The 23,521-nt window shown below is 44.2% G+C and overlaps 3 protein-coding genes and 1 long non-coding RNA gene across 5 annotated transcripts in view; 2 read left to right on the top strand and 2 right to left on the bottom strand.

The window, feature by feature from the left end:
- The first annotated feature begins 2,827 nt into the window (after nt 1-2,827).
- On the top strand, nt 2,828-7,619 carry LOC124469761. Its single transcript, XM_047023251.1, has 5 exons — nt 2,828-2,881; nt 3,034-3,144; nt 3,245-3,342; nt 6,276-6,345; nt 7,311-7,619. The coding sequence occupies exons 3-5, from the start codon at nt 3,254-3,256 to the stop codon at nt 7,560-7,562; spliced, it is 411 nt and encodes a 136-aa protein (XP_046879207.1). The 5' UTR covers nt 2,828-2,881; nt 3,034-3,144; nt 3,245-3,253; the 3' UTR covers nt 7,563-7,619.
- A 2,045-nt stretch (nt 7,620-9,664) lies between these two features.
- ascl1a (achaete-scute family bHLH transcription factor 1a) lies at nt 9,665-10,727 on the bottom strand. The gene is made up of 2 exons (XM_047022887.1): nt 9,950-10,727; nt 9,665-9,821 (listed from the first exon to the last, which is right to left on the bottom strand). Exon 1 carries the CDS (start codon nt 10,553-10,555, stop codon nt 9,962-9,964), a length of 594 nt encoding a protein of 197 aa, XP_046878843.1. The 5' UTR covers nt 10,556-10,727; the 3' UTR covers nt 9,665-9,821; nt 9,950-9,961.
- Nucleotides 10,728-13,441: 2,714 nt separating this feature from the next.
- The window catches only part of itfg2 (integrin alpha FG-GAP repeat containing 2), a 22,053-nt gene continuing 11,973 nt past the window's right edge, over nt 13,442-23,521 (top strand). Inside the window, exons 1-12 of one of the 2 annotated variants that reach the window (XM_047022969.1) lie at nt 13,448-13,684; nt 13,898-13,993; nt 14,191-14,232; nt 14,358-14,535; nt 14,733-14,872; nt 14,982-15,130; nt 15,343-15,437; nt 15,588-15,641; nt 16,568-16,659; nt 16,814-16,931; nt 17,670-17,843; nt 20,205-20,356. In XM_047022969.1, the coding sequence (XP_046878925.1) occupies nt 13,589-13,684; nt 13,898-13,993; nt 14,191-14,232; nt 14,358-14,535; nt 14,733-14,872; nt 14,982-15,130; nt 15,343-15,437; nt 15,588-15,641; nt 16,568-16,659; nt 16,814-16,931; nt 17,670-17,843; nt 20,205-20,287 (1,317 nt within the window). In that variant the 5' untranslated portion in view covers nt 13,448-13,588 and the 3' untranslated portion in view covers nt 20,288-20,356. Of the gene's footprint in view, nt 13,685-13,897; nt 13,994-14,190; nt 14,233-14,357; nt 14,536-14,732; nt 14,873-14,981; nt 15,131-15,342; nt 15,438-15,587; nt 15,642-16,567; nt 16,660-16,813; nt 16,932-17,669; nt 17,844-20,204; nt 20,357-23,521 lie in introns of those variants that run through there. The other variant, XM_047022968.1, reaches the window with a different exon arrangement.
- On the bottom strand, nt 17,666-20,196 carry LOC124469589. The gene is made up of 2 exons (XR_006956314.1): nt 18,381-20,196; nt 17,666-18,210 (listed from the first exon to the last, which is right to left on the bottom strand). It is a non-coding gene; the product is annotated as an uncharacterized LOC124469589 (long non-coding RNA).

Below are 23,521 nucleotides of genomic sequence, written 5' to 3'. Positions count from 1 at the left end.
GTTCATGAGTAGATTGTATACTATTAACTAACTTAATTTATGCCGTAGTGTTTATATATAAAAAACACATTTTCTGGACATAAGAGGAAAACATTCTGTTGAATGGAGTACAACAATAAATATTATTCTGACAGAACCCCCTACTGCTCCTCCTACTGGTTCATAGATACATCTATGTTACTAGAGGTACATTTATATTCTAAGGACTGTATTCTGTTCAAAGGGGACACTATTTAAAATACTGTGACATACTATGCTCACATATTTAATTCTGCAATTAAGTGTTTGAAGAGTTGACATTTAAAACGAAAACATTTGGGGATAAGCTATACCAACCTGTCAAGCGATTTGACTCAATTTGACAACAAAATAGCAGTATCACAACACTTCTGAGGTTAGTTTGCTCAGATTGTTTGTGTTGACACATCTTCACACGTTGTTCTGTGTACCTGACAAATAAAAGACTTGAACTTGAACATCTCATGGTACAGTATAAACCCTGACTAGGTAACTACTATGAAAACTGTATGCTAACTCTCAATGCTAATCTCTTCTGAATGCAGGTTTGGGTATGCATACACTGAATATGGGGCATGTTGCTCTATAACATTCTCCCGCTATAATAAGGGGGTCATCGCTGGTCTAGTTTTGAATGTGATCTTTGTTAGTGGAATTATAGGACACTTCATACAAGTACATTTGTGGCGATGAGCAGAAACAAAGGTCTAGGATTAAGCGGGAAACAGGAAAAAAAACAAAACAAGTGAATGCATAAGAAACACAATAGACCTCTGTGTTCCTGTATTGTGCTGTAGCCTGCTATGTTTACTATCATTTTATGAATCGTGGCTATAATGTCTCTTAGAGAATGAGTTTGTCGTTGTAATAACAAAGACCAAGAAAACAACATCCCAGTAACCTAGATTTACACTCAGGCATTTATGTCTGATCCACACGTTTGATGAATGTTGTTCATCGGGTAGTGGATTTCCATGAAAATATAAATCATTTATCCATGAATACCTAAAGTGACACACACACAGACAGGGTGTTTGTCACCTGTCAGCCGTGGATGCTGAAAGTGATGTCAAAGTGTGTTAAATGAGTTGTGACTCAGGTTTTTGTGGTGGTGTGTAAGAGAGCGGTGACTCACTTGAAAAGAACAAAAACTGGAAAAACAAACGCCAGTGAAAGAGTGAACCTCCCTGCTCATCATCATCATCACGTCTCCATTCTTCCTCCCTCAATCGCAACTGAATCGCATCGGTCTCATTACAGATTACAGCCTTGGCGGAGTGACTCTCCCCTTTCTCTCGCCTTTCTCTGCACAGTTCTTCTCTTGATTAACATTTTCTGCTAGGCTTCACACCAAAGGCGCAACCTGTGCGCTTTAAAGGCAGGGTGAAAAAAAAGCCATCAAGCGCTGGGGTGGAATCAGATAAGGCTATCAGGCAGGAGGCTTTAGTGGCCGGTCTTTGTCCTCCTCCTCCACCCGCCTGTGCTTCCTCCCTCAATCTCTCACTTCACTGCACCTTTTGTCCGGCTGATTTCCCGATGGAGTGGCCCCCTCAGTCACAGACCCCCTGATCCCTGGCAATACTGCAGGCCCTATCGTGTGTGTGTTTATGCGTGCGTGTGTGTACGTGTGTGTTTGTTCACACCAGGTTACAGCAGGAGGAGCAGCATAATTCTCAGGTCTGTGAGTGAGAGAGACAGAGAGAGAGAGAGAGAGAGAGAGAGAGAGAGAGAGAGAGAGAGAGAGAGAGAGAGAGAGAGAGAGAGAGAGAGAGAGAGAGAGAGAGAGAGAGAGAGAGAGAGAGAGAGAGAGAGAGAGAGTGGATCACCACTGGGGACAGTTATGGAGGGACCTTTCTTACCCCTAACAGAAGTCTCCTTGGTGCTAAGCAGACAAGCAGGGTACTCTGTCACACACAGCGGCTGTTGGTTTACGCCACTGGATTGCTCAGTGCAGTATACCTGTGAGTGTATGTGTGTGGTGTGTGTGTGTGAGTGAGTGTATGCATGTGTGTTTGTGTGAATGTATGTGTGCACTCCTGTCTGTGTGTGTGTGAATGTGTGTAGGTGTGTGCATGTGAGTGTGTGTGTCATGGGGTGTTAGACAGGGGTTGGGGCTAAATCCCTGGCCATGCGCTGCTTTGGGACCGGCTGTGTGACTGGAGGTCTCTCTGAAGCCCTTCTCGTCACAGATATTTGCAAACAGATGTACGAAGCCGGGCCGTAGGTTTTGATCAATCAAGCCTTAACAAGTCAAGTTGACTACATGCGAATGTAACACTTTGCATGTGAAAGAGAGAAGCCATAGAAGGCCTGGTTTTGATTAGGCCTAAGCAGATAAATGCCAGATTGAAATGACCCCCTGCCATCCGGGAGCAGACCACAAGTCCAGGGGTTTAAATCCAGACTGATATCCACCCTGTTTCTTCTCTTTCTTCAGCCCCCCAATGAATACATCCATTATTCAGTGGACTCTTTCTCATCTTCTGAATTGAAGTGCCAGCAGCTTAAAGAGCTTCATCTCCTCTCTAATTTTTTTCTTTTATTGTCTGCCTTCCATCAAATGTGCTTACTGAAATAATCATGGACATGAGAAACACAAATGGATACCGCTCCAGAGAATTTGTTGTGTTGTCAGTAAATGTATTATAGTAAAAATCGTCCAAAGCTTAAGGCAAATTTGAAATGATCCAGTGAACCAGTGGAACACATTGGTTTGTGTTTACTTTCTCTCTATCTTCCTTCTCTTCTTCCCCCCTTCCCTTCTTTCTTTAACGCTCTTGTGTTTTTTGCAGTTGACTTCTTGGCAAAGTATTGCATTTTCAGTCAAGAGAAGCTGGCAGAATACAAAAGGGCTTTTGAAGCAGTAAGTGAAAGGGGATTTAAAGGGTCTCTGTCTTGTCCTGCCTTGGATATTCTCTTTCTATTTATCTTTCAATTTTTTATTTCCTCACCCTTTCGATTCTCCCGAGATTTCCTGTATATTGATGATGAAGATGATGAAGATGATGTTTCTAGGTAGATAGCGATGGTGATGGTTACATTTCCTGTCTTCAAGTGCTGCAAGCACTAAAGCACATCATCCCTCCAGAACTTCTATCTGATGAAGAGGAGATATATGTCTATAGGGTGAGTTCAGCACACACACACGTGCATACACAAAGACACACATTCACACACGCGTACAAACATACACACACAGACATACCCGCTGACTGTTTTCCCTCAGATCCTGGAGATGGTGGATTTCAGGGTGACAGATGGACTCACAGACCTGAGGCTCTTTGCTGTGGTCGCAAGCCTGGCTCAGAAAATAGCCACTATGGAGTGAGTAGCCTGGGTCACAAATCCAACTCCCTCCTTGCAAGTCGGAAGAAGTGTCACTGGCCTCCCATGAATAAGAATAAGTGTGTGTGTGTGTGTGTGTGTGTGTGTGTGTGTGTGTGTGTATGTGGGTGTATGTTTGTGTGTCTCTGTGTGTGCGGGCCCTAGTTTGCATTTGCCAGGGATTGTCACTGTACAGCAGTGTGTTTTTTACACAGAAGCATTACAGTGTCTGTCAGTCACGTCTGTGTGTATCATAGTGCCTTTCCTTCTATATTTATGTGTGTGTGAGTGTGCAAGTCAGCATATATATACAAGTTTGTCGAGCTGGGCGGTCAGAGAGGCCCTTTAGAAGACCATCCCACTGATTAGAGTGTTGGGTTAGGGCCCCTGCCTCTGTACCATGTCCCATATGCCACAGATTCCCACACACTGTGCCATTCTCTCACCAAGGTTTTATGGCTGCATACAGACTGCAGTGAGGAGAGTCGCCCTGTTTTGAGGCCCCTAGGGTCAGGGGCTTCTTCTGGAGGTTGTGCCCAGTGTGAGAGCTCTCTGTGTGGACAGAGCCAGGGTCATGGGTCCCCTGATTTACGATTGGCCCATTGGTTGTTTGGGTGAAGAGGCTCTTTAGCCCTTGTCTGTGGTCCCACCTACCCACCAATTGCAAAAGACCAGGGTGTCTGCTCTGAAAAGAAGTAATTATGGTAATGATAATTAATGTCTGAAGCATGGGGCATCTCTTTTCTGGAAAGTTCCTAAAGTAGTACATGGTGAAACACAATGACCAGCAATCCTAATACCTTTCCCTAAACTAAGGAAAACAATGCTTAAGAATTCGTCTCATCTGATCCTACCTGAACTAAATTTATCCCGTTACTTTCTCTAATCCCATTGTCTTAATCCCAGCATAGAAATAAGATGTTATAGTATCAGCACAATAGCTCTCTCAGATTCTGCTAGCCTTTGAAGTTTAACTGAGTTTCGGATCCAAAATAAGTATGGACCATTCCTCCTTTAACCTCTAGTCTTGTCACTCTCTTTTCCTCTATAATTCTCTCTTACATTTTGCCCTTCCCCCATACGGTCACCACCTTTTAATCTCTCCCTCTCATTCATTCTTTCTTTCTTTCTCTCTTTCTTGCTTTGTTTCTGTCTGTATGTCTGACTCGTTCACTTTCGATCTCTCTCTCTCCCTCTCTCTCTGCCTCTCTCTCTCCCCGTTCCCCTCTCCCCTTCTCCCTCTCCTTCTGTGCTCTGGTCTGGTGGCCCCTGACTCGGTCCATCTGTCCCTCTGCAGGACTGTGCAGCTCAGTCCGTTGTCTCATACAGCGCCACATTCCCCCAAGGCAAGTCACATGGTCTGGAAGCCACATTTCCATAGAGCAGTCGATCAAATGCCTGTACAGGACTCTGAAGGAACCTGTCGGCCCAAGACATGCAGATGGGTCAGATGATTGGCATGTGTGATGCCTGTTTTCATTTCTCGTGTGTGTGTGTAGTGTTTTGTAGTGTTTCATTAGTATGATTCTGTTTGATCCATTCTGTTTATCTTGCTGATGCCGCAGAGTTACAGTAAATCCTGTAGTTCCTGGAAATGACAAGAGTGACTCAGAACTGAGAGAAGGTGCAGAAATAAGAAAGAAACCTGAGAATGGACCTGCTCACCTTTAATACACTGACCAACAATACCCTTCTTTTCTTCTTTTCCTCCTTCCCTTCCCTTCTTCAGAACTGCTGCTTTTCTCTCAAACCAACTGTGTCCCGCTCAAATTAAGTCTCCCCAAAAAAACAAGTGTCAATTTCTCCTGTCAGTCAAATCAAACTGGGTCAGCATGCGTCCCAGCACAGGGACCCCCAACCTCATTGACCCGCTGCCCCCCAACGAAGAGACCGCCAAAACTATGGCCATTACGTAAGTGAGAAGTCTGCTGGGTTGTCGACTGCAGAGTGCCCGGGGAGGGCCAACAAAAGAAGTGGGTTAGGCTGCTATTATCCTCCCCACTGCTCTTCCAGGTCCCTCGTTTGGCCAGCTTGTATCACGCCGCCAATGTCCTTAGCGCACCAGCGTTCAGGCTCTTTTACTGCAAACCAAGTGCAATTAATGATCATTAGCTGTCCTGTCTCGCCTCATGCTCGTCAAGTCACTGCAGGGACGATGTGGGCCAATCGCTGCGGCGGAGGCAGCCAGGCGTGCGCTCAACTCGGTGGCCGAGCGTAGGGGCCATTCTTCCCCCAACAAGCCAGTCAGCAACCGGGGAGGGGCTCATTAACACAGGGGGCTCGTTAGAGCGGGGGTGACGGCCGTCGCCGTGCCACACGCTGGACAGGAGAGGTCTGTCTCGGGCACAGTCGTTCGTGTCTCTGTCTAATTATACGAGCGGGCTGGATTGTGTCGGTCAGAGGATGGCCACATTGCACCAGAGCGTGCCCCTACAACTCTCCCTGCGTCCCTCCTCCCCCTCCTGCATCCTCCCTCCTTCTCCTCCCCCCTCATCCAGACCATACCAGAGCAGTTTTATCCGTTACTGTGGCGGGATGTCCACGGTCATTGTTTGGGGGGACAGGGCACTGTGAGCAACCACAATGGGCTCAAAACATTTTACCATCACGTCTCCCCAAACTCAGCATCGCACAGGAGATCCCCGCCAAAAAAATACCCGCCACAGGACCCAGACCTCCATGACCACCCTGACTCCCTCTTATCTGTCTGTCTCCTTTAGCTCGTATGATTCATCTGTGTATCTCCAGTCCCAACTTTTCCCTCCAGATGGGCTTGGAGTTTACTGTGGGTCATATAATGTGGAAAGTGGCTACCAGATAGGTTTGCAAAGAAAGGAACTTGAACTTCAACCATCAAATCAAGAAGGCTTAGACATGTGGAGGTAATGTTTTACTGTTGAGTGATTGCTGTTTGTTTTGGGCTTTTTTTACAGTGAACTTATGCGTACTCTGATTAGCAAGATGGACTTCCGTTCTCTGGAGCTGAAATTGTACAAGGCAAAGGTAGATAGCTCTCCCTTACACAGAACCTGTTTATTCAACAAACACTGCAGTATCTTTGCATACTGGGGTTTCATGTACAGTATTTACAGTAAGAGCTCAGTTGCTGTCTGTCCTCCTCCATACTACACCTCCACTTTCTTCATGGCCCGCGGGTATAATTACAGGGAAATAAACACTCAGAAACACTTTGAAGAGAGATTCAAATGCAAGCTTAGTAAAACTAGCTTTTTCTCTGAGGGGCACCAAGAACATGTTTTGAAATCAAGCACTGAGAGAGAGAGAGAGAGAGAGAGAGAGAGAGAGAGAGAGAGAGAGAGAGAGAGAGAGAGAGAGAGAGAGAGAGAGAGAGAGAGAGAGAGAGAGAGAGAGAGAGAGAGAGAGAGAGAGAGAGAGAGAGAGAGAGAGAGAGGGTGCTTTTCACTTTCATGGACTACAAGGTCTGATCTCATGAAAGTACCCAGGGATGACCATCCTGTCTGTTCAATAATCAGCCAGTGACAAGCTGCAAATGATCCAGTACTCTGCCACTGGCTGCCCAGGTAGCTTGTGCCATTCATACAGGGAGGTAGGGCAAGCCACTGAATGGGAAGGCAATATGAAAGCCTGTGGCCAGGGGTGTGGAAACTGAGCCCTGTCCAGGTAGGGGAGGCTTTGTAATTATAGAGCTGTTAGGGATAGGTTTGTTAACTGGAGAAGTAAAAGGGAGAAATGGGCTGATTGCCAAGGGATTATATACCCCCCTCCCCCCAATTATTGCTTAGAATGCATTAACGCCACAAACAGGTGCACTAACACAAGACTAGAAACAGACTGATGTAACCCAAGCCTGCTTAGAGAGAATCAAGCGCACTCATACACACCTGTCTGCATGCACATACACACACACACACACACACAGAAGTCCACACCGTTTCATATTAAAAAGACCCGCTTTCTTCAGGTATTGACATAATTGTCCCCAACAGCAGCTGTTCCTGTTTCTACTGGAGGCACAAGCAGAGGGCGCTGTGGCACAGCAGGGCTGCATCAGTGCAGAGCAACTGCTTGTAGAGCTGAAGGCTGGGGGGATCCACCAGGAGCATGAGGAGGCCATTCGACAGGAGCTACAGCAGCTCCACTCCCTTGACCTGCTGGACTTCCTGGCATACCTGCCCATGTTTGTTCTCATCCACAACTCCGTCATTGCCAACCCCCTCGATGACTCAAGCCACCTGTGAGATCATTCAATGACACTTTCTGTGTCCATTGCATGTTTCCGGGGCGTTCGAGGTGAAAAGAAAAATAACCTCAGGGAACAATTATAATGTCCCTTGAAAGTTAGTTCGTTCTGGAGGAGGGGGGGGGGGGGGGGGGGCACAAGGTGGCAAGATTGGAATCTGTATCTTTAATTGTTGGTGCACTTTTTCTTTAATTGTTCGTGATTTACTCAATGTTCGTTTAGTTATGGGTTCTTGTAGTAAATGTTCAATACGTTTACTCCTACTAAACATAACATATGTGCGATCACTTTGCAACATGATTTACGCATAACTAAGACAGTAGTGCCTGTGTAATACTATTGATAGGCTACCTGTTTATCAGAATGTTTGATTCACATAATCATAAAAAAAACGCTGTATATGTGTATTTTTATGTAAAGGAATGTTTGTAAAAGTAACATACGTTTCTTCAGCACAATAACTCTACCTATAAAAGGCTACCTATATTATCTTTGACGATTCCCCCGTCTTTAGACAACAAATGGTTCACATCCTCCGGCATTTTCCCCCAAGGGCAGTTGTTGAGTGTAGTCGCGCGCTGCTGTCAGAAGGCACACGCCGTTAGCAAATTCAGTGAGCTGTCTCCACTTGACCACTATACAACCTCATTCACTCATTAAACCAGGCACGCGCCTTGCCACAAACGCGTCTCTACCTGTCGGCCGAGATGGCTTTTGTGGTCGTCAAAGACATGGACCAAAAACCATATTGAAATGGTTGTACCGTGTTTTGCGTTGTATCAGTTGGTGCAAACATGGATTCAGATCAACTTTCACTATTAAAGTCTGGAATAAACTCATTTGATTTCGTATGCAAGTTATTTTCTCCACAATATTCGTATGCATATAGTATGCAATATCTGAGTGTTCTTTTTACCAAGCACAATAGTCCTGGTAAAGCTTTTCGGACTTGTACTGTATATGTTATAGGCTATGAATTATTTGTCGAGAAGGGCCTACAGAGTAAATGTTGTTAGTCTTATCACTGCTCATTGAATCCCTATCCATGATACTGGCAAGATCAAAAGCTATTGCACTGCAGAACTGGCACTGCGATTTCTACATTTCAGAGCAAGTTCTCTACAATTTACCGCACATACGATATTGTACACACAATTTAGACTCAAATAGGCTATCAGTGATAAGAAGCAGTGAAAGAGGTGCGTAAAAGTGTGCCATGCGACATGGTGACGTTGGAACTGTGCGTAAGTTCATTTGAATACCCACTAAGATTTATCAGAATAGAATTGTCTTAATATCTGCTATTTTTAAGATGTGGCGAACACTGTTGCCTATTCCGTTTTCTAGTGTTGTCAAACGTGACTTAATGGTAGGCTTTCATGCCAAGAACTACATGTGAATAAGGATTACTTCAGAAAATGTTTTATTAGAGTGTAGAAAATATGATTATAGGATTTTCTCTTTTCAACCAACAATAGAAGTAAAGGCAATGTAGAGCTGGCAGTAGAGAGAGATACAATGCGTAGCCATTGTGCTCTGTTTGGACAATAGCTGCATAACCTTTGATCATTTTGAACGTCAAGACATGGTAAAATACATGTATGTTTCTATTAAATAAGACACATTGGTGCTAACATAAAAATTCAGAGTATCAAACTCTAACTTGAGACCTCATGAACCATACACAGAATAGCCAGCTCCAGAGCATAATAGACTACAAGTCTAAATAGGCAAGAGGTATAAAGCAACATATCAATATATTGTCAAAATATATACAAAACTGTGTACAAAACATCTATAAATCTCTTACATACAAAAATATCTTAATATATTTCAAACATGTTTGATATAATTTCATATAATAAAATCCGCAAGTTGGAAGCATATTGAATCAAATGTTACAGAAGTTAACCAAGAGGGTTGCTGTTCTTTGATTGGGTTTAGCATAGTTTGAAAGAAATATTTTTAAATAATGTATATGGTGAAGCATTAAAGTCACGTTTGAAATGTTTTGTTTTCATGGGCGAATGCATGGAAGTATCGTTTCCAACGCTGCAGAGCAAAGCCATCCTTTGTATGTCCTTTGGCACTTCAGAATGGCAAGATAAGCATTTGTAGCGCAAGGCCAATGCTAGGTGAACCGGACCGCGTGAGCCACCATACCGGGCCAGATCTCGGTGCATCTTGTGAAGGAAGTGAACTCCGCAAGGACTCTCCCAAGCGCGAACTGGGAGTATCATAGATTTGAACCATATATCTGTGCAGATAAAACAGAAGAGGAATGTTATTCAATTGCTCACGTTTTATATAAAAGAACAGTAACACCATAGTTACAAGAATATACAACAATACAAATATTTATGATTAGGATCATATAATTCTTACCTAAGCAGATGCTCAGAACCAGTTGGTAAAGTCTAGTAGCTCTTGTTCCTCGGGACTCAGGGGGTCGTAGGACCCCTCGTCAGAGGAGTAGGAGGACACTGGGGAGCCTGCCATCGAATTCATGTCGTTGGAGTAGTTCTGAGAGATGGTGGGCGATAGAACCCCGGACTGAAACGCGGCACTTACGGCGTCATGTTCGTCCAGAAGCTGCTGGAGCGCGCGTATGTACTCCACAGCCGACCGCAGGGTTTCCACTTTGCTCATCTTCTTGTTGGCTGCGCCATTGGGGACATGTTCACGCAGAGTGGCGAAGCCGTTGTTGACCAGCTTCACTCTGTTGCGCTCCCTCTCGTTCCTTCTCGCCACAGCGTGCGGTTGCTGTTGCGGCAGGCTGTACCCAAAGCCGGCAAAGTTCAGCCTCCGCTTGCATCTCAGCAGCTCTGGAGAGGATGAGCGCTGCCTCTTCACCTTGGATGTTGACTTGCCGCTGCCTTGGCTGCTGGTTGGGCTGAGCTGGATGCTCTGAGCTGCTGCCGCAAAGAAACAGGCAGGTGGCATGAACTGCTGCTGGCCAACATTGATCTCCATCTTAGCTGTGATGTCCATTGTAAATTGGTTAAGATATAAAACAAGAGTAGAAGAAGAATCTCAAAGTCTTGGAGTGATAGGTGGCAGTGCGTCCTGCTCGTGGCGTTCACGTGGGACTTAATGCTCTCTTTAGTCTTGTTTAATTGGCAGTCTTCTGGGCTCCTGCCTCGCACACTCCTCGGGCTGCACTGAGTCCTGAGGAAGGGCAGTAACGGGGCTTTTCAATACATTGGCAGCCCCACGCGCTGGACCTGACCACGCCTCCTCTCGCTTTTCGTATTCACCTAGAGGCTCCTGTGCTGTACGCCAGGCGCGTGCCACTTCAACCACTGAACAAACAGTCACCCAAGCACAACTGGTTGCAGCTTGTGGAGTTTTTACTTGTCTTGAGTGTGGCCAGCTATAGAATGCACATTTCAATTGTTTAATTTTGAAGACCCATGCATCCAAGTTCCCAAAAAAATTCCTTTATGATTTACAACAACGACGTTTCCTGTTTTACTTATGCTTCTATTATTAAAAATATATATATATTAGGCTAATTAAGTACAATTTACCTTTAGAAATAGCATAGACAACTATTTTTTTAAATATGTTTCATGAACAAGTAGGCTACATGAGAAAGTAGATGCATTGCTGGAAAGCTATCCAAACAGGAGGTATTAAAAAGTAAACATTTCAACCAAGCCGTAACTGACGTTCAGCACAGTCCACATTATGCTTTGTTTATTGGGAAATAAGCCTACGCTTTTTTACGCACTTCAATAGCTTTCCTTGTGGACCAAAACGTGGTGCTGAAAGGCAACTTTCCGCCAACCTATATGCAGGCAGTTAGGATTGTGTCTCATATTTCCGTAAATTATGATAGTTTAGGTGCTGGACTTTATTTTTTATTTTTTTACTTTCTTTAGTTTGGCGTTCAGTAGGCTACATACTTTGTCTTGGATAGTCCCATACAGTTTATTGTTAATACTTTACAGACGCATTTGAATACTGCTCCTTTGAAAGAATAAAGCTTTGTGCAGCAGAGGCGAATTTTCCACTTTCGTTGGAGCTAATCATCACCAACGTAGAGGTGGAACGGAAGGGTAAATCTGTGGAGGGGCCATACGACGCACGCATTCGAGGATGTTTTGTGTATGATTTGACACCCTATTTTGTTACACTAGCCTCGACACAGTGTATTTCTACATTTTTTTTGTTTCTTTTTAAAGGGAGCATTATATGACATGTCTTTCACGTAGACAATGCCAACCGACTACAAACTCAGTGTGCGTGTGTGTCTGCGTGAGTGAGTACGTGCGTGCATACGTGCGTGAGAGAGAGAGTGCATGAGTGAGTGCGTGCGTGCGTGAGAGACAGAGAGAGAGAGAGAGAGAGAGAGAGAGAGAGAGAGAGAGAGAGAGGGGGGGGAGTGCGTGAGTGAGTGAGTACTTGAAAGTTTGGAAGGGGGGGGCTATAATAAATTGTGCAATTTTTATGTGTTGGCTGTGGCATTCAAGATCAAGCTTGTATTGAGGTACCCAGCCCCCACCAACTTTTCTTTTCTTTTTCCTCCCCTTTCTGGCACAGCAAGAGAGTTTAGAAAAGAAGCGTGGGTTCTATTCAGCAACCCCCTGCCCCCTCACCATTGCTGGGCTTTCTGAAACCTATCTACCATGCCCTGTCAGTGCGGTTCCAGAGTCCAATTAGCGCTTTGTAAAGGTTTTTTTTCCCTCTGCGATCTTCCAGAGGCAGGAAGGGCTCTCCCCTTCTTCTAGTGTTCCAGTCATAGCTGAGTGTAATAATTAATATGACATCTGGGCGCTTGAGCTTCCATTGAAACACCTCTGTCTTTCTCTCTTGGTCTTTGGATTTTACTGGGAGATAATAAAACAAAATGTATATGGACTCATTTGTCCCAATTATAATCTCTGTGTGATATGAGGGATTAATTTCAAATTTGTTAGCTGTTAAAAATAAATTGCCTAGTGTTCTTGTGTTTACGTGGTCAGCGTGGGTCGTCTAGAACTTCTATAGTAGGCCTATTATGTGCAACATAGGAACAATGTGTTATTGCTTCAGATCAAGAAAATTGCGCGTTAAAGTTTTGAGCATTCAGAAAATAGCTACTTTTTCTTTTTTTTTACGTTAAGGAAAACTCTTGATTATTGTGAACAACAAGTTTTTATTCCATAATTCTACACTTGGGTTCGTCAAATCAGTGTTCCGTAGAAAAAAGAGCGTGTTAGACTGCAGGCCCATTATTATTTGGGAAGGAGTTACACACAGCATGTTAAGAGGTCATGATGACTAGGCAACCTGTTTACCCTTGGTTTGCGTGCGCACACTCTCACACGAGCGCACGCATGCAGACCGTTACATTTTTTTAAAGGCTCCGTACTAGCGCCTCTGCGTGTATTAGGCCCTTGATATTAGCATTATCACTAAGAAGTAATAAGACATACATTGTTAGGCGTGTTGACCTGTCAGAGTATTAAATAGCCATCTCATTTAAATACAAAATATTTCTGGAAGGTTGATTGCAAATTACGTTTTGTATGACATTGCTTCAAACATTATAATAGTTTATTATCAATGTTAAAGAACAGAAACAAAAATAGATCACAATATTTACGCTGTACAGCAGTTCCCTCTAGAGGTGTCGCTGTGTATCAACACATTCGTGTTTACTCATGATCTACCGCATGACGGCACTGTTCATCCTTCCGATTATCTACTACACTAAGGTGAAAAGCAAGAGTTAAAATAGGAAAACAAAAAATAAATAAAATGAGAGATTTTGGCACACTACTTTTCAGGGGCGTGCATGTTAACAATTAAAAGTGTAATTGTTGTTAGAATATGGCGAATCAAGATAGCTCTCGATTCGCTCATCACAAACTCAACAAGAATGTCTTTCTTGGGCTTCCGTAGGGGTTTTATCATGCGCTCCTCTGTTTACTTTTTGCTTAGAGAGAAGTCATGTGCAGTATTTATTAGCTTCTACAGCTAGATTGGTAGTTCTTAATTGAAACATTAAGTAAGTCTTGCAGTCTCCTAGGCGCTCATATGCGGTCCCTGAGCTATGTTCAGCGTGTCAGCTTGGATTTCACGGGGACCCTGTTCCCTCACGCAATATGCCTCGGAGATGCCGATAACGACTCGGTAATATATCATTAGCTCGTGCCAGTAGCTAACGTTTAACGAAGGCTAATATTTCAGATTTGAAAATGTGCCGTAACTTCAGTTGAAAAGTTATGTCTCTCTTCAAGAATGCGTACTCATACATTCGCTTGATTTATGTTATAAAACAATAAATTCAGTGCATTGTCTGATTTGTTGATCTTCCTGTCGATATGACTTGTCCCCTACCCTTAGCTTAATGAACTCGTCGTAGGTGACACTAGTGGAAAACTGCTCGTGTACAAGAATGATGAATCCAAACCCTGGATCACCAGAACGTGCGCGGGCATGGTTAGTAAAGAAACATATTTTATAGTTTTTGTTAGCGTACGCTACGAAACAGAAGTAATGTGTAACTCTTTCAAGGCTTATTATTTTACTCGTGTTTATCCTTTCAGTCTTATAAGGTTGAAATTAGAATTCAGTTAGAGAGGTGGGAAAACTTATCTTGCGTCACCTTTCATTCTTCATTTGTTCTTGTGTACTAGCTCACATGCGTTGCAGTTGGAGATGTCTGTAACAAAGGAAAGGTGAGTCGCATAAACATGAGATGGTCAAGCAGTGAAAGCTATCTCAAAATAACATTGTATTGTTTTTTGCTCACTCATACAGTATCAAATAGTTGTCATAATGGCCACTTTATCATATCTTGTAGAACTTTGTAGTGGCTGTTGGAGCAGAAGGTTGGTTCAACCTGTTTGACCTGACAGGGATTGGGTCAGGCAAGGCAGAATCTTCCAGCCAGCATGAAACTCTATTCTCTGAAGACCAAAAGCCCAGTTTTACCCAGCACATTCCTGCCAACACCAAAGTCATTCTTATTAGTGACATTGGTAAGATTGTTGTGTGATGATGCGGTGTATATAGATTTGCTGTGCATGCGTCCTGCTCTTAATGAAATGCTCTCTCTCTCTCTCTCTCTCTCTCTCTCTCTCTCTCTCTCTCTCTCTCTCTCTCTCTCTCTCTCTCTCTCTCTCTCTCTGTGTTTCTGTGTGTCTCTCTCTCTCTCTGTGTCTCTGTCTGGATGCAGATGGTGATGGACTGAATGAGCTGGTAGTGGGCTACACAGATCGTGTGGTGAGAGCATTCCGTTGGGAGGAACCCTCTGATTCCTCTGACCCCAGCACTGGACAGCTGGTCTTGCTCAAGAAGTGGCTCCTAGAGGGACAGGTATTCATCACTTGGATCAGTATGAACGCTCCATAAAGAAGAGGTTAAATTGAATGAAAACTACATTTGAAGTGTCCCTGCACTATCTTCTGTTTTCCCTCTGTGACAGGTGGACAGCCTGTCAGTCAACCCAGGCCCTGGGGGATCACCAGAGCTGATGGTGTCCCAGCCCGGCTGTGGCTACGCTATTCTGCTCTGCTCCTGGACACAGCAGGCCTCTTCTGGCTCTGGAGACGATGCCCCAGCCACACCAGCATGGTAGCTTCCGTACTACCTGCTATATATGAAGACATCTCATAGTTTGAATGAAAACATACTATTGGTGTGCATTAACTATGTTGTGGCTCTCGGATACTATATTTCAGGCCATAGGGTGTGGGGGGGTGGAGGTGTGTGTACCTTATGTGTACCTTGTGTGTACCTTGTTCTTGTCTTTATATTGTGTTAATATTGTTTTATGAAAATAACAGTGAAGGCCCCTCTAGAGATGTAATTCTACATCTAACCACTGGGCGGATCCACAACAAGAACGTCTCCACTCATCTTATTGGTAGCATCAGTCGAGGTACATCATAGAGAAATAGTAGCATACATTTAATGTCGACATAACATTTATTTATAATAACTACACAATAAATTGTATAACTGAAAATTTTGAAATATGCTGAGGTTTTTTACTAACTTTGGCTAAAACATATGTATATTTTTGTAACAGGTTCCAAAGGTGACTCATCAAAATTTGGCCTTTTTGCTCTCTGCACACTGGATGGTGAGTCAGTTGGTAGAGATGATCAATATGCTGTTTTTTAGTTCTTGGGCTAATGACAAATACATATTCACTTATTAGCATTTCCATGATAAAACAGCCTAAAACACCAACAATAAAATGCTGCTGATGGTGTATGATGACAATCATGACTCTGAGGGAAGGGTGGTGAACATCCAGTAGCTGAGCTGTCACACAGTAGCAGATGTAGACAGAGACCTGTGTGAGCTACTGGAGAGACAATCAATATTTAAAGGAGAGGGAACCGATAGGATTATTGCTGCTGGAGAAGCCTACCACAGACGCGTGTATTACCAGTCTCCATGAGACTGCTCGACATGCCCGTGTAAGCCCATTAGGATCAAAGTGTAATGAGTTTCACTGAGAGAAGATGGAAATGATGCTGGTATTTAATAAAATGAAAATGTTCCAACAATTTACATTTTCTGTGGTGTCGGATGTGCTGCTGAGAAACAGAGGCAGAGAGATTGACAGATGGGGGCGAGAAACACCTGGAGAGAAAGAGATACTGTAGAGAGACAAAGAAACTGAGGTAAACAGACAGTGAGAGAGAGATACCGAGGCAAAGAAGTAGAGAAATAATGAAAAAGAGATGGCGTTGATCTGAGGTCGGCCTCTGCTCTGTTGTCCCCCATGTCCTTGTAGTGGACCCAGGTGTAGGTTCCTCTCTTCACTCTCCTTAGTCTGATGACAAGTCAGACACAGCTCCTCATCAGGCCTCTGCTGACGGAGGGAATTGAGATAGCACTCAGTTACATTGATTGGCTTTTCCTTAACCCTCGGTGAACCAGATATTGACACTTAAGGACAATGCTTTGTGCCAGATACTTACAATACAATGTAAAATCTCAGCCATTTGTTGTTGTGAATAATAGGTTGATGGGTCGATGGGATTGTGGTTCTTCTAGGTACCCTGAAGTTGATGGACAGCTCAGAGCAGTTGATGTGGTCAGTGCAAGTAGATCACCAACTCTTTGCCCTTCAGAAGCTGGATGTGACTGTGAGTTTATACACATCTGCCTTGTGTGTGCATAGATTTTAAAATTTGGTTTGAGATAAAGTTATTGGTACAGTATCCACAGAATGTATGTATCTAAGGTAACTTGTTTGTGTTTATTTGATGGTTATCTGATTGTGTGTGTGACTATTTCCAGGGCGACGGCAGTGAAGAGGTGGTTGCCTGCGCTTGGGACGGTCAAACTTACATCATTGACCAAAATCGCACGGTCGTCCGCTTCCAGTTTGATGAGAATGTGAACGCATTCTGTGCAGGTGAGACCTCGCTGACTCACTGTGTAGATATGAGTCCCTCAATCTATGATTCTTATCAGTTTCTTGTCTTGGTCTGTCAGTTGAACCTTTCACACTTTTAACAAATGTTCTTGTAACGGTCTAGACCAAGTACATGCGTTGAATAATAATCCACACCAACACCAAAAGTTGTCTCTAGGGGGCAGTATTGAAGTTCTGGCTCTCACAGCAAACGAATATCATCGTCTTTTGTCTTTTCCCTTCCGTAAACTGACTCCGGTCTACCCTCATTCTACATGGAGAGAGATAATATTATTATTTCATAAAAAGATTCAAGAAAACCAATGACAAAAAGAGTCCTGGGTCCACTGTACAGACAATACAGGAGCTCATTCTTATTCTGTTCTCTCCATGCTTCAAACTTATTTGTGCACATGATCCTCTTGCCTTCTGTTTAGCAGCATGTATTCCCAATGGTTGGAGTCATTTAGTGTGTGTTAGCTCAGTGTCCGCAGTGTGAGTGAAGTTCCTCTGGTGAGCCATGCTTCAGTGCACCGTGTGAATCACACAGCTCACTCGAATGCTGTCACATGCATTCATACAACCTCAGATGGACTTCAATATCACACCATATCCACGCAAAAGAATCACCATCTTGTTAATATGCGTGAAATAAACCATGCCGTTAATGAACGCTGGCACACTGAATGGAGATGATCTTAACTGCTCCTGGGGTGTTGTGTGTCTTGCGTGAATCAGGCCAGTACACCTGCAAGGATGGAAAGAACAGCCCATGCCTGGTCTATGTGAGCTTCAACCACAAGATCTTTGTTTACTGGAGGGTGGAGCTGGAGCGCATGGAACCCACCAACCTGCTCCGCGTTCTGGAGGAGCGATCAGAGTTCAAGGCCCGGCTAGAGCAGCTGGGAGTGGGTGAGTTGGCCGGCTAAGGAACTGGCTCTACACGTTTCCCACCCTGTGGCGTTCCTCAATGAATCTAATCTTCGATGAATGAATACTGACGCGCAAGTGTGCCGAACACAGGGGAGAAAGGGCTAAATAGACAATGCCTTTTTTATAAACAGTGTGTCCTCATCCAAATGTATGTAAATTTGCGCCCCGCCAGCAGTCTCTGGTTAGGCGTGACTTGAGTATTTATAGAGGCCACAGTAATCCATGGGCACAGGGTGCCTCTCATTTCTCTAGCTCTTTCATCTCTCTCTCTCTCTCTCCATCCCTCCTCAGGGAAGTTCTTGCTCAGCAGCCCAGTCACACTGTCCAGTAGTTACTGCATCATAATCTGCAGTACACAGTAAACAATACGACACAATTCAGCATGTGGGGAATGTTACCATTTAAAATGGTGGTGAAAGATTAGCTTTGACAGTGCATAGGCATTGCATGCCTCATGTTTCACATGTAAGTACCCAGGATGTGCATACATGCATACATACATACATACATACTTACATAGTATGTTAGAAGCTCTGCTGCTATCCATTAGGATGATCACATGTCACTCATTGTGACAGGTTAACTTAGAGAGGCAGGACCTGAACAGAGACCTGCCATGCTGACGGCAGGGGATCTGTTCAACTGTCTGTTGTTAGACAACTCTAGCATGGAAGACAAACCAGTTTGACCAGGGAAATGATTACCCTCATAGTTCCATTCACAGCGTGCCGCTTGAGTGCACCACAGGGTTGAGCTCTTACAGTCACCTCCTGATCTGCTTAATAGCAGTCCAGCTTCCTGCACCAGTTAATAATTCAACCTCTGGGCTTGTTGTTCCTCCTGGCTCTGATTTCAGCACTGTTACCTAACTCATCATGGGACACTAGTCGAGGGGTGCGGAGGATAGGCAGAGAGAGGAAGAGGAGAGGGAGAGGCAGAGGGAGAGGCAGAGGAGAGGCAGAGAGAGGAAGAGGAGAGGGAAAGGGAGAGGCAGAGCGAGAGGAGAGGCAGAGAGAGGAAGAGGAGAGGGAAAGGCAGAGGAGAGGCAGAGGCACAGGAGAGGCAGAGGAGAGGGAGAGGAATAGTGACATACAGAGGAGTGTGAAACTGAGTAGGGAAGGCAGATGTATAAATGAGGGGAGAAAGGGGATGTGTGAGAGAGAGCGAGTATAGGTCTGCAGTGTAGAGGGAAGGAGAGAGGGATGTGCAGGCAGTTAACAGGAGGAGCCGTTCTGGCATGCTGCAGAGGGGGATAGAACTGGCTCAGCCTAGTTTAGCAAGATGAACATCAGCTCATGGATAATAGATGGGGGTATATGCTCTACAGTGTAGCTCATAGCTTTCATCATGTGTGTGATTATTTTTTCCCATATCATCGCCCGGGTCATCGCCAAAAGACCTGTAACTAACTATTATCTCTTTCTGGTGGTCCATCAGGGTTGTGAATAATATCATGTTCGGGAGTCTAGAGGCAGTTATTGCAAATAGTTTAAACAGATGGGTGATTTTCTCAAGCAGAGGTTGGAGTTTTGCATTATGCAGTAAGAAGCACTTTATACTGTACCTTTTGAGGGATTTGTCTTTCAGAGCTTTCACTTCCGCTGTGAAGAGCCTGCCTCCTAAGTGCTAGCTCTTAAGCTCAGAGTTGACACAATTCCAAAATAATTTCTACAGATGCTAAAGTAGTTTCCCCAAAATTAATTAAATTGTCCTAGCTTTCCATCAGTCATGATTGAACGGTTGGTTAGTTTACATTCCTGTTTTTATGTGGATTATTCCACCCTAAATTAAACAGAAGATTTGTTATGATGAAATATCAAACAAAGTGGAAGGCAACTTCTACATTAACAGTGCTAAAATGGGCATGGTCTTAAGAGTGTATGGTCAATCCATGTGGCCAAATGTGACACTTCAAATTACTACCACTCCATTATTTCGCTCTTGATTGAATGTCCTCCTGTAATGCACTTTCATTAATTACCAGCAAAGTCATGCAGCCTGTTATTGGCGTAACCATCGTGAATCATCCTCTGATAATTCCTTCTGCTTAGCCATGGACAAGGCCATGGTAGGCAGCAGTAAGAGACCTTTAAACCTCCGAGTCTGAGTCCCCACAGTTTCATTTTCATTTAGACACCACTTCTATCAACATCCCATAACCCAGCCCACAATCACAGAGGACACTCTGAAGCTTTCACAGAGGCAGAGTAAACAGTGTTCCCTCGAAAGAATTTGAACCTACAACCATCCAGGTCAAAAGGCCCAGGCCCCAGAGGAAAAGTCAGGTCAGACAGCAAGCGTCTGATCAAAGGTCAACACCACCATTTGTGTCCCCAACAGACCCCGAGGACACCACAGCCGTGAGGGAGCTGGTTGGAGGTCTCCTCTATGGAGATGCACAGAAGAAGACCTCTTCTGAATAACCAATAGTACAATTACTGATATACTGTCATTTGTAAATACTATGTTAATAAAGGCTGAAATACACCCTCTTAAATATGTATTATTTATAAGTCATACAATAAATACATGGAACTATTCAAATACTTTAAATGGTTTGCTTTGGGCCTGCTTGGCATGGTTTTACTTCCAGTCAGGGCATCTAGCGTTGAACAGGTACATTGAGGTTTGATTGAGGTGTAAAAGCTTAAACCAGGATTTGATTCAGCTCAGGTCTTACATCAAGTATCTTCCTCCTGCTGTCAAAGAGCTACACTCTTACTCCATCATTTGTGTTCTGTGAACCCAGCTAGTTCTGCAGCAGACTGAGAGAAGAACATAAACTGTAGTGGTATGCTGAAAAACCCTTATTAACCATAATCATATTCATCTAGTTAAGGGCAGGGTTTTCAAACAGTTTTTTTTACTAAGAATTGAAACAGAAGTACAGTGAAAGTATTGAAGCAGGCACTATCAGTTCATCCTACCTTCAAATTATACTATTATCAAAGTCTGAGTCAGACTCATTCCATCTGTGGGCTCTGTCCCTGGTCCTCAAGGATTTTGTGCACCAAAGATGTTGCATAATGCAAAGTGTGTTGCGTAACGCGGATCATCACCAAAGCCAAAACCGTTGTATTGTTTGTGACGTTGGTACAGCCGAGGACTTCTCTAAGGGCAGCGGTGTAAACAGGAAGTGCCTACTGGATCTTCAGGGGAATCTCCCTGAAGCCTCCAGGGAGGACCCTCCACCCAGCCGTACCCTGTTTCTGTGGCTCTCGTCCATAATAGATGAGGAGAAACCAGTATGTGTCTGTGTCTTTGTGTCAGAGAGCAACCGAGAGGAAAATAGTCCCTGCGCATGAGGGAAAATGTGTGCGTCAGAGAGAGAGAGAGGAAATGTTTGAGTGTTGAAGAGAGAAGAGGTGAGTTTATGGATAGAGTCAGGTGTCTGAGGAGACCACAGCTCTCTCCTCAGACTGCCCTTTAGAGGCAGACCTCCGCAGGGCAGACTGTACTCCAGACTGCCCTTTAGAGGCAGACCTCCGCAGGGCAGACTGTACTCCAGCTGAGGGCCCGAGGGAATGCTTCTCTTTGACATTTGTGTACCTTCATTTGAAGGGTAATCACACAGGTTGTGTTGAAATCTAACGGCCTATGGTTACGATGAATAGGTTAGATAGTAGTGTATCCTTTGCCTTGTGTGTTTTCAAAATGTATTTGGAATCTTACACACTTAAGAATTTAAATTGAGGATTTGGTCACCTCAAAACATGCTCAGTCAGTGTTGCCCTTAAATGTAGATGTCCAAAAACTCAGCATTCCTGTTAGCATACTAGAGTTTGAGCATTTTCCTGTTTTTGACCGTTAATGGTCAAGCTGGTAACGCTTTAACATGTCACGTTGGTTCCCAGGACCTGTGTGCGTATTTGTGTGTGACACTGAGTCAACAGAGAGGGAACAGCCAAGCACAGCGTTCTTCCTCCACGGTCCTGCCCACCATTCCTCCTTTCCGTTCCATTAGCTAACCGAGACCTCTGACCGTGGCCTCCTCTCCCCTGAAGGCCTGATGACCGCCGTGTGCTCTCATCTGGCCCAGAGAGTCAGGGTATTTTGGAGAGGGAGGAAGGAGGGCCATCCCTGTGGCCTGTCTGAGTGCTGTATCCCATGTGTCTCTGACCTCTGCCATGGGATTTTCCTCATGCTGGTAGGCTGGCTGTTTCACACAGAAGCAGCAGAGGATCCTGGGAAATGACAACCCAGGGCTAATGACTCGGCCTTCATCCCTCTCTGCCTCTATTCTCTGGGTCTGTGTGCATGTTCACAAGTGTCATCTAGCAAGTGTATTCTAGTGAGTGTTTTCTAAAAAGATTAAGCCTCTTTATTTTGGTCTAGCCTGGTAAACATAAACTCACAAGGTTATTTTCTGAAGTGGAAGATATAGGACCAATCTAGTTATACGGTTGATTGTCACTATAAATGTTGTTAATGAAGTAAAAAAAAAAAAAGAAAGAGTACAGTCTGGTTGATTAGTCAGTGTGGTTTACCAGATTCCTTCTCCACAAAGATTCTGGATGTCTATATAGACCAATGCAATGCTAGAAAGGTAGGATCCACATGCTGCAACAATTTCCAGTTGATATGCTTCCACATAGTGTTCCAAAATGGTTTGTTTAGCCCAAAGAAAGTAAAACACTGTTGTGATAGCAGAGGTCACTGGTGACTAGCAAGCTTCATCATTAAGTCCTGGGTCTGAACGAGCTGACAGCATGGTAGGGCACTGCCAGTGCTAACGCTGCAGGCTGCCAAGAATGAGTGCTGGCATGCTTTTTCTACTAAACGAGCATGAATCATGTGAGGCAGTCACAGTGTTATTGACAGCATCTCATTTGTAGTGTCTACTAATTTGTTTCTAAATCATTGGCCATTAATAAAGGACATGTTTTGGGATGTTTTACTTGAAAACTGTATGCTGGAACAAATGCAGGATTTAATGCAGTTTTGAGAAAGAGAATCTTCAGAAGAGTGAAAAGTATTTAGAAAGCTAATGTGAAAACATCTTGCATCTAGGAGTGAAGAAAATCTTCATAGTCAAGAGGGAGTTGCACCAGGTGCCAGCCATTGGGCATTCCTTATAACGACAAATATTTCACCCTCGTGACCGTTGGCAATTGGTGGTTCATTCTGGTTTTCATAGTAGCTATTAATACACAGCTGCTGGCTGCAGGCCAATCTTGCTGTGATGGCTCTTCTGTGAGACGCAAGCCCCTTCCCTCAATTACTGACACACATAGTGAGACAGATTTATGTTCCATGTGTGCCTTCATTGTCCCTTCAAGGTCTTTTTTTCCATTAAAGGGTTTAAATTACATTTTTATGTCTCCCACCCATCCACCCACTGCTATATGTCCTGTTAGCAAAACCACATAAAACCCTGTCCATCTTCAAGACCATTTCATCCAGCTGCCATGTGCCCACGACTGCATGCTAAGGCTGGATGCCCGTGTCACCGTGAAGAGTTCTGATCCTGACTGACAGCCAGCTGAGCTCCGCCCTCTGAAGGGCTTTTGGTACGAGGGCAGCGTTAATCTCCATGCCTCGATCTGCTCCTCCACTTCATACAGCTGATTAACGGCGTCCGATTCTGCCAGTGCCAGGCTTAATACTCCTTGGTTTAATCGTCTTCTTATCCCCCTGGAGGGATGTGAATGTGGGAC

Source organism: Hypomesus transpacificus, chromosome 7, assembly GCF_021917145.1.
Source record: "Hypomesus transpacificus isolate Combined female chromosome 7, fHypTra1, whole genome shotgun sequence".
Taxonomy (NCBI): Eukaryota; Metazoa; Chordata; class Actinopteri; order Osmeriformes; family Osmeridae; genus Hypomesus; species Hypomesus transpacificus.
This window is presented reverse-complemented; position numbering and strand designations above follow the sequence as displayed.

What these genes read in the sequence shown, in the direction of transcription:
- LOC124469761 (XM_047023251.1), top strand. Translation starts at nt 3,254, where the DNA reads ATGGTGGATTTCAGGGTGACAGATGGACTCACAGACCTGAGGCTCTTT. An exon ending in CAGAAAATAGCCACTATGGA is followed by an intron (nt 3,343 to 6,275) that starts GTGAGTAGCCTG and finishes CTTTTTTTACAG; the next exon opens with TGAACTTATGCGTACTCTGA. An exon ending in TGAAATTGTACAAGGCAAAG is followed by an intron (nt 6,346 to 7,310) that starts GTAGATAGCTCT and finishes TGTCCCCAACAG; the next exon opens with CAGCTGTTCCTGTTTCTACT.
- ascl1a (XM_047022887.1), bottom strand. Translation starts at nt 10,555, where the DNA reads ATGGACATCACAGCTAAGATGGAGATCAATGTTGGCCAGCAGCAGTTC.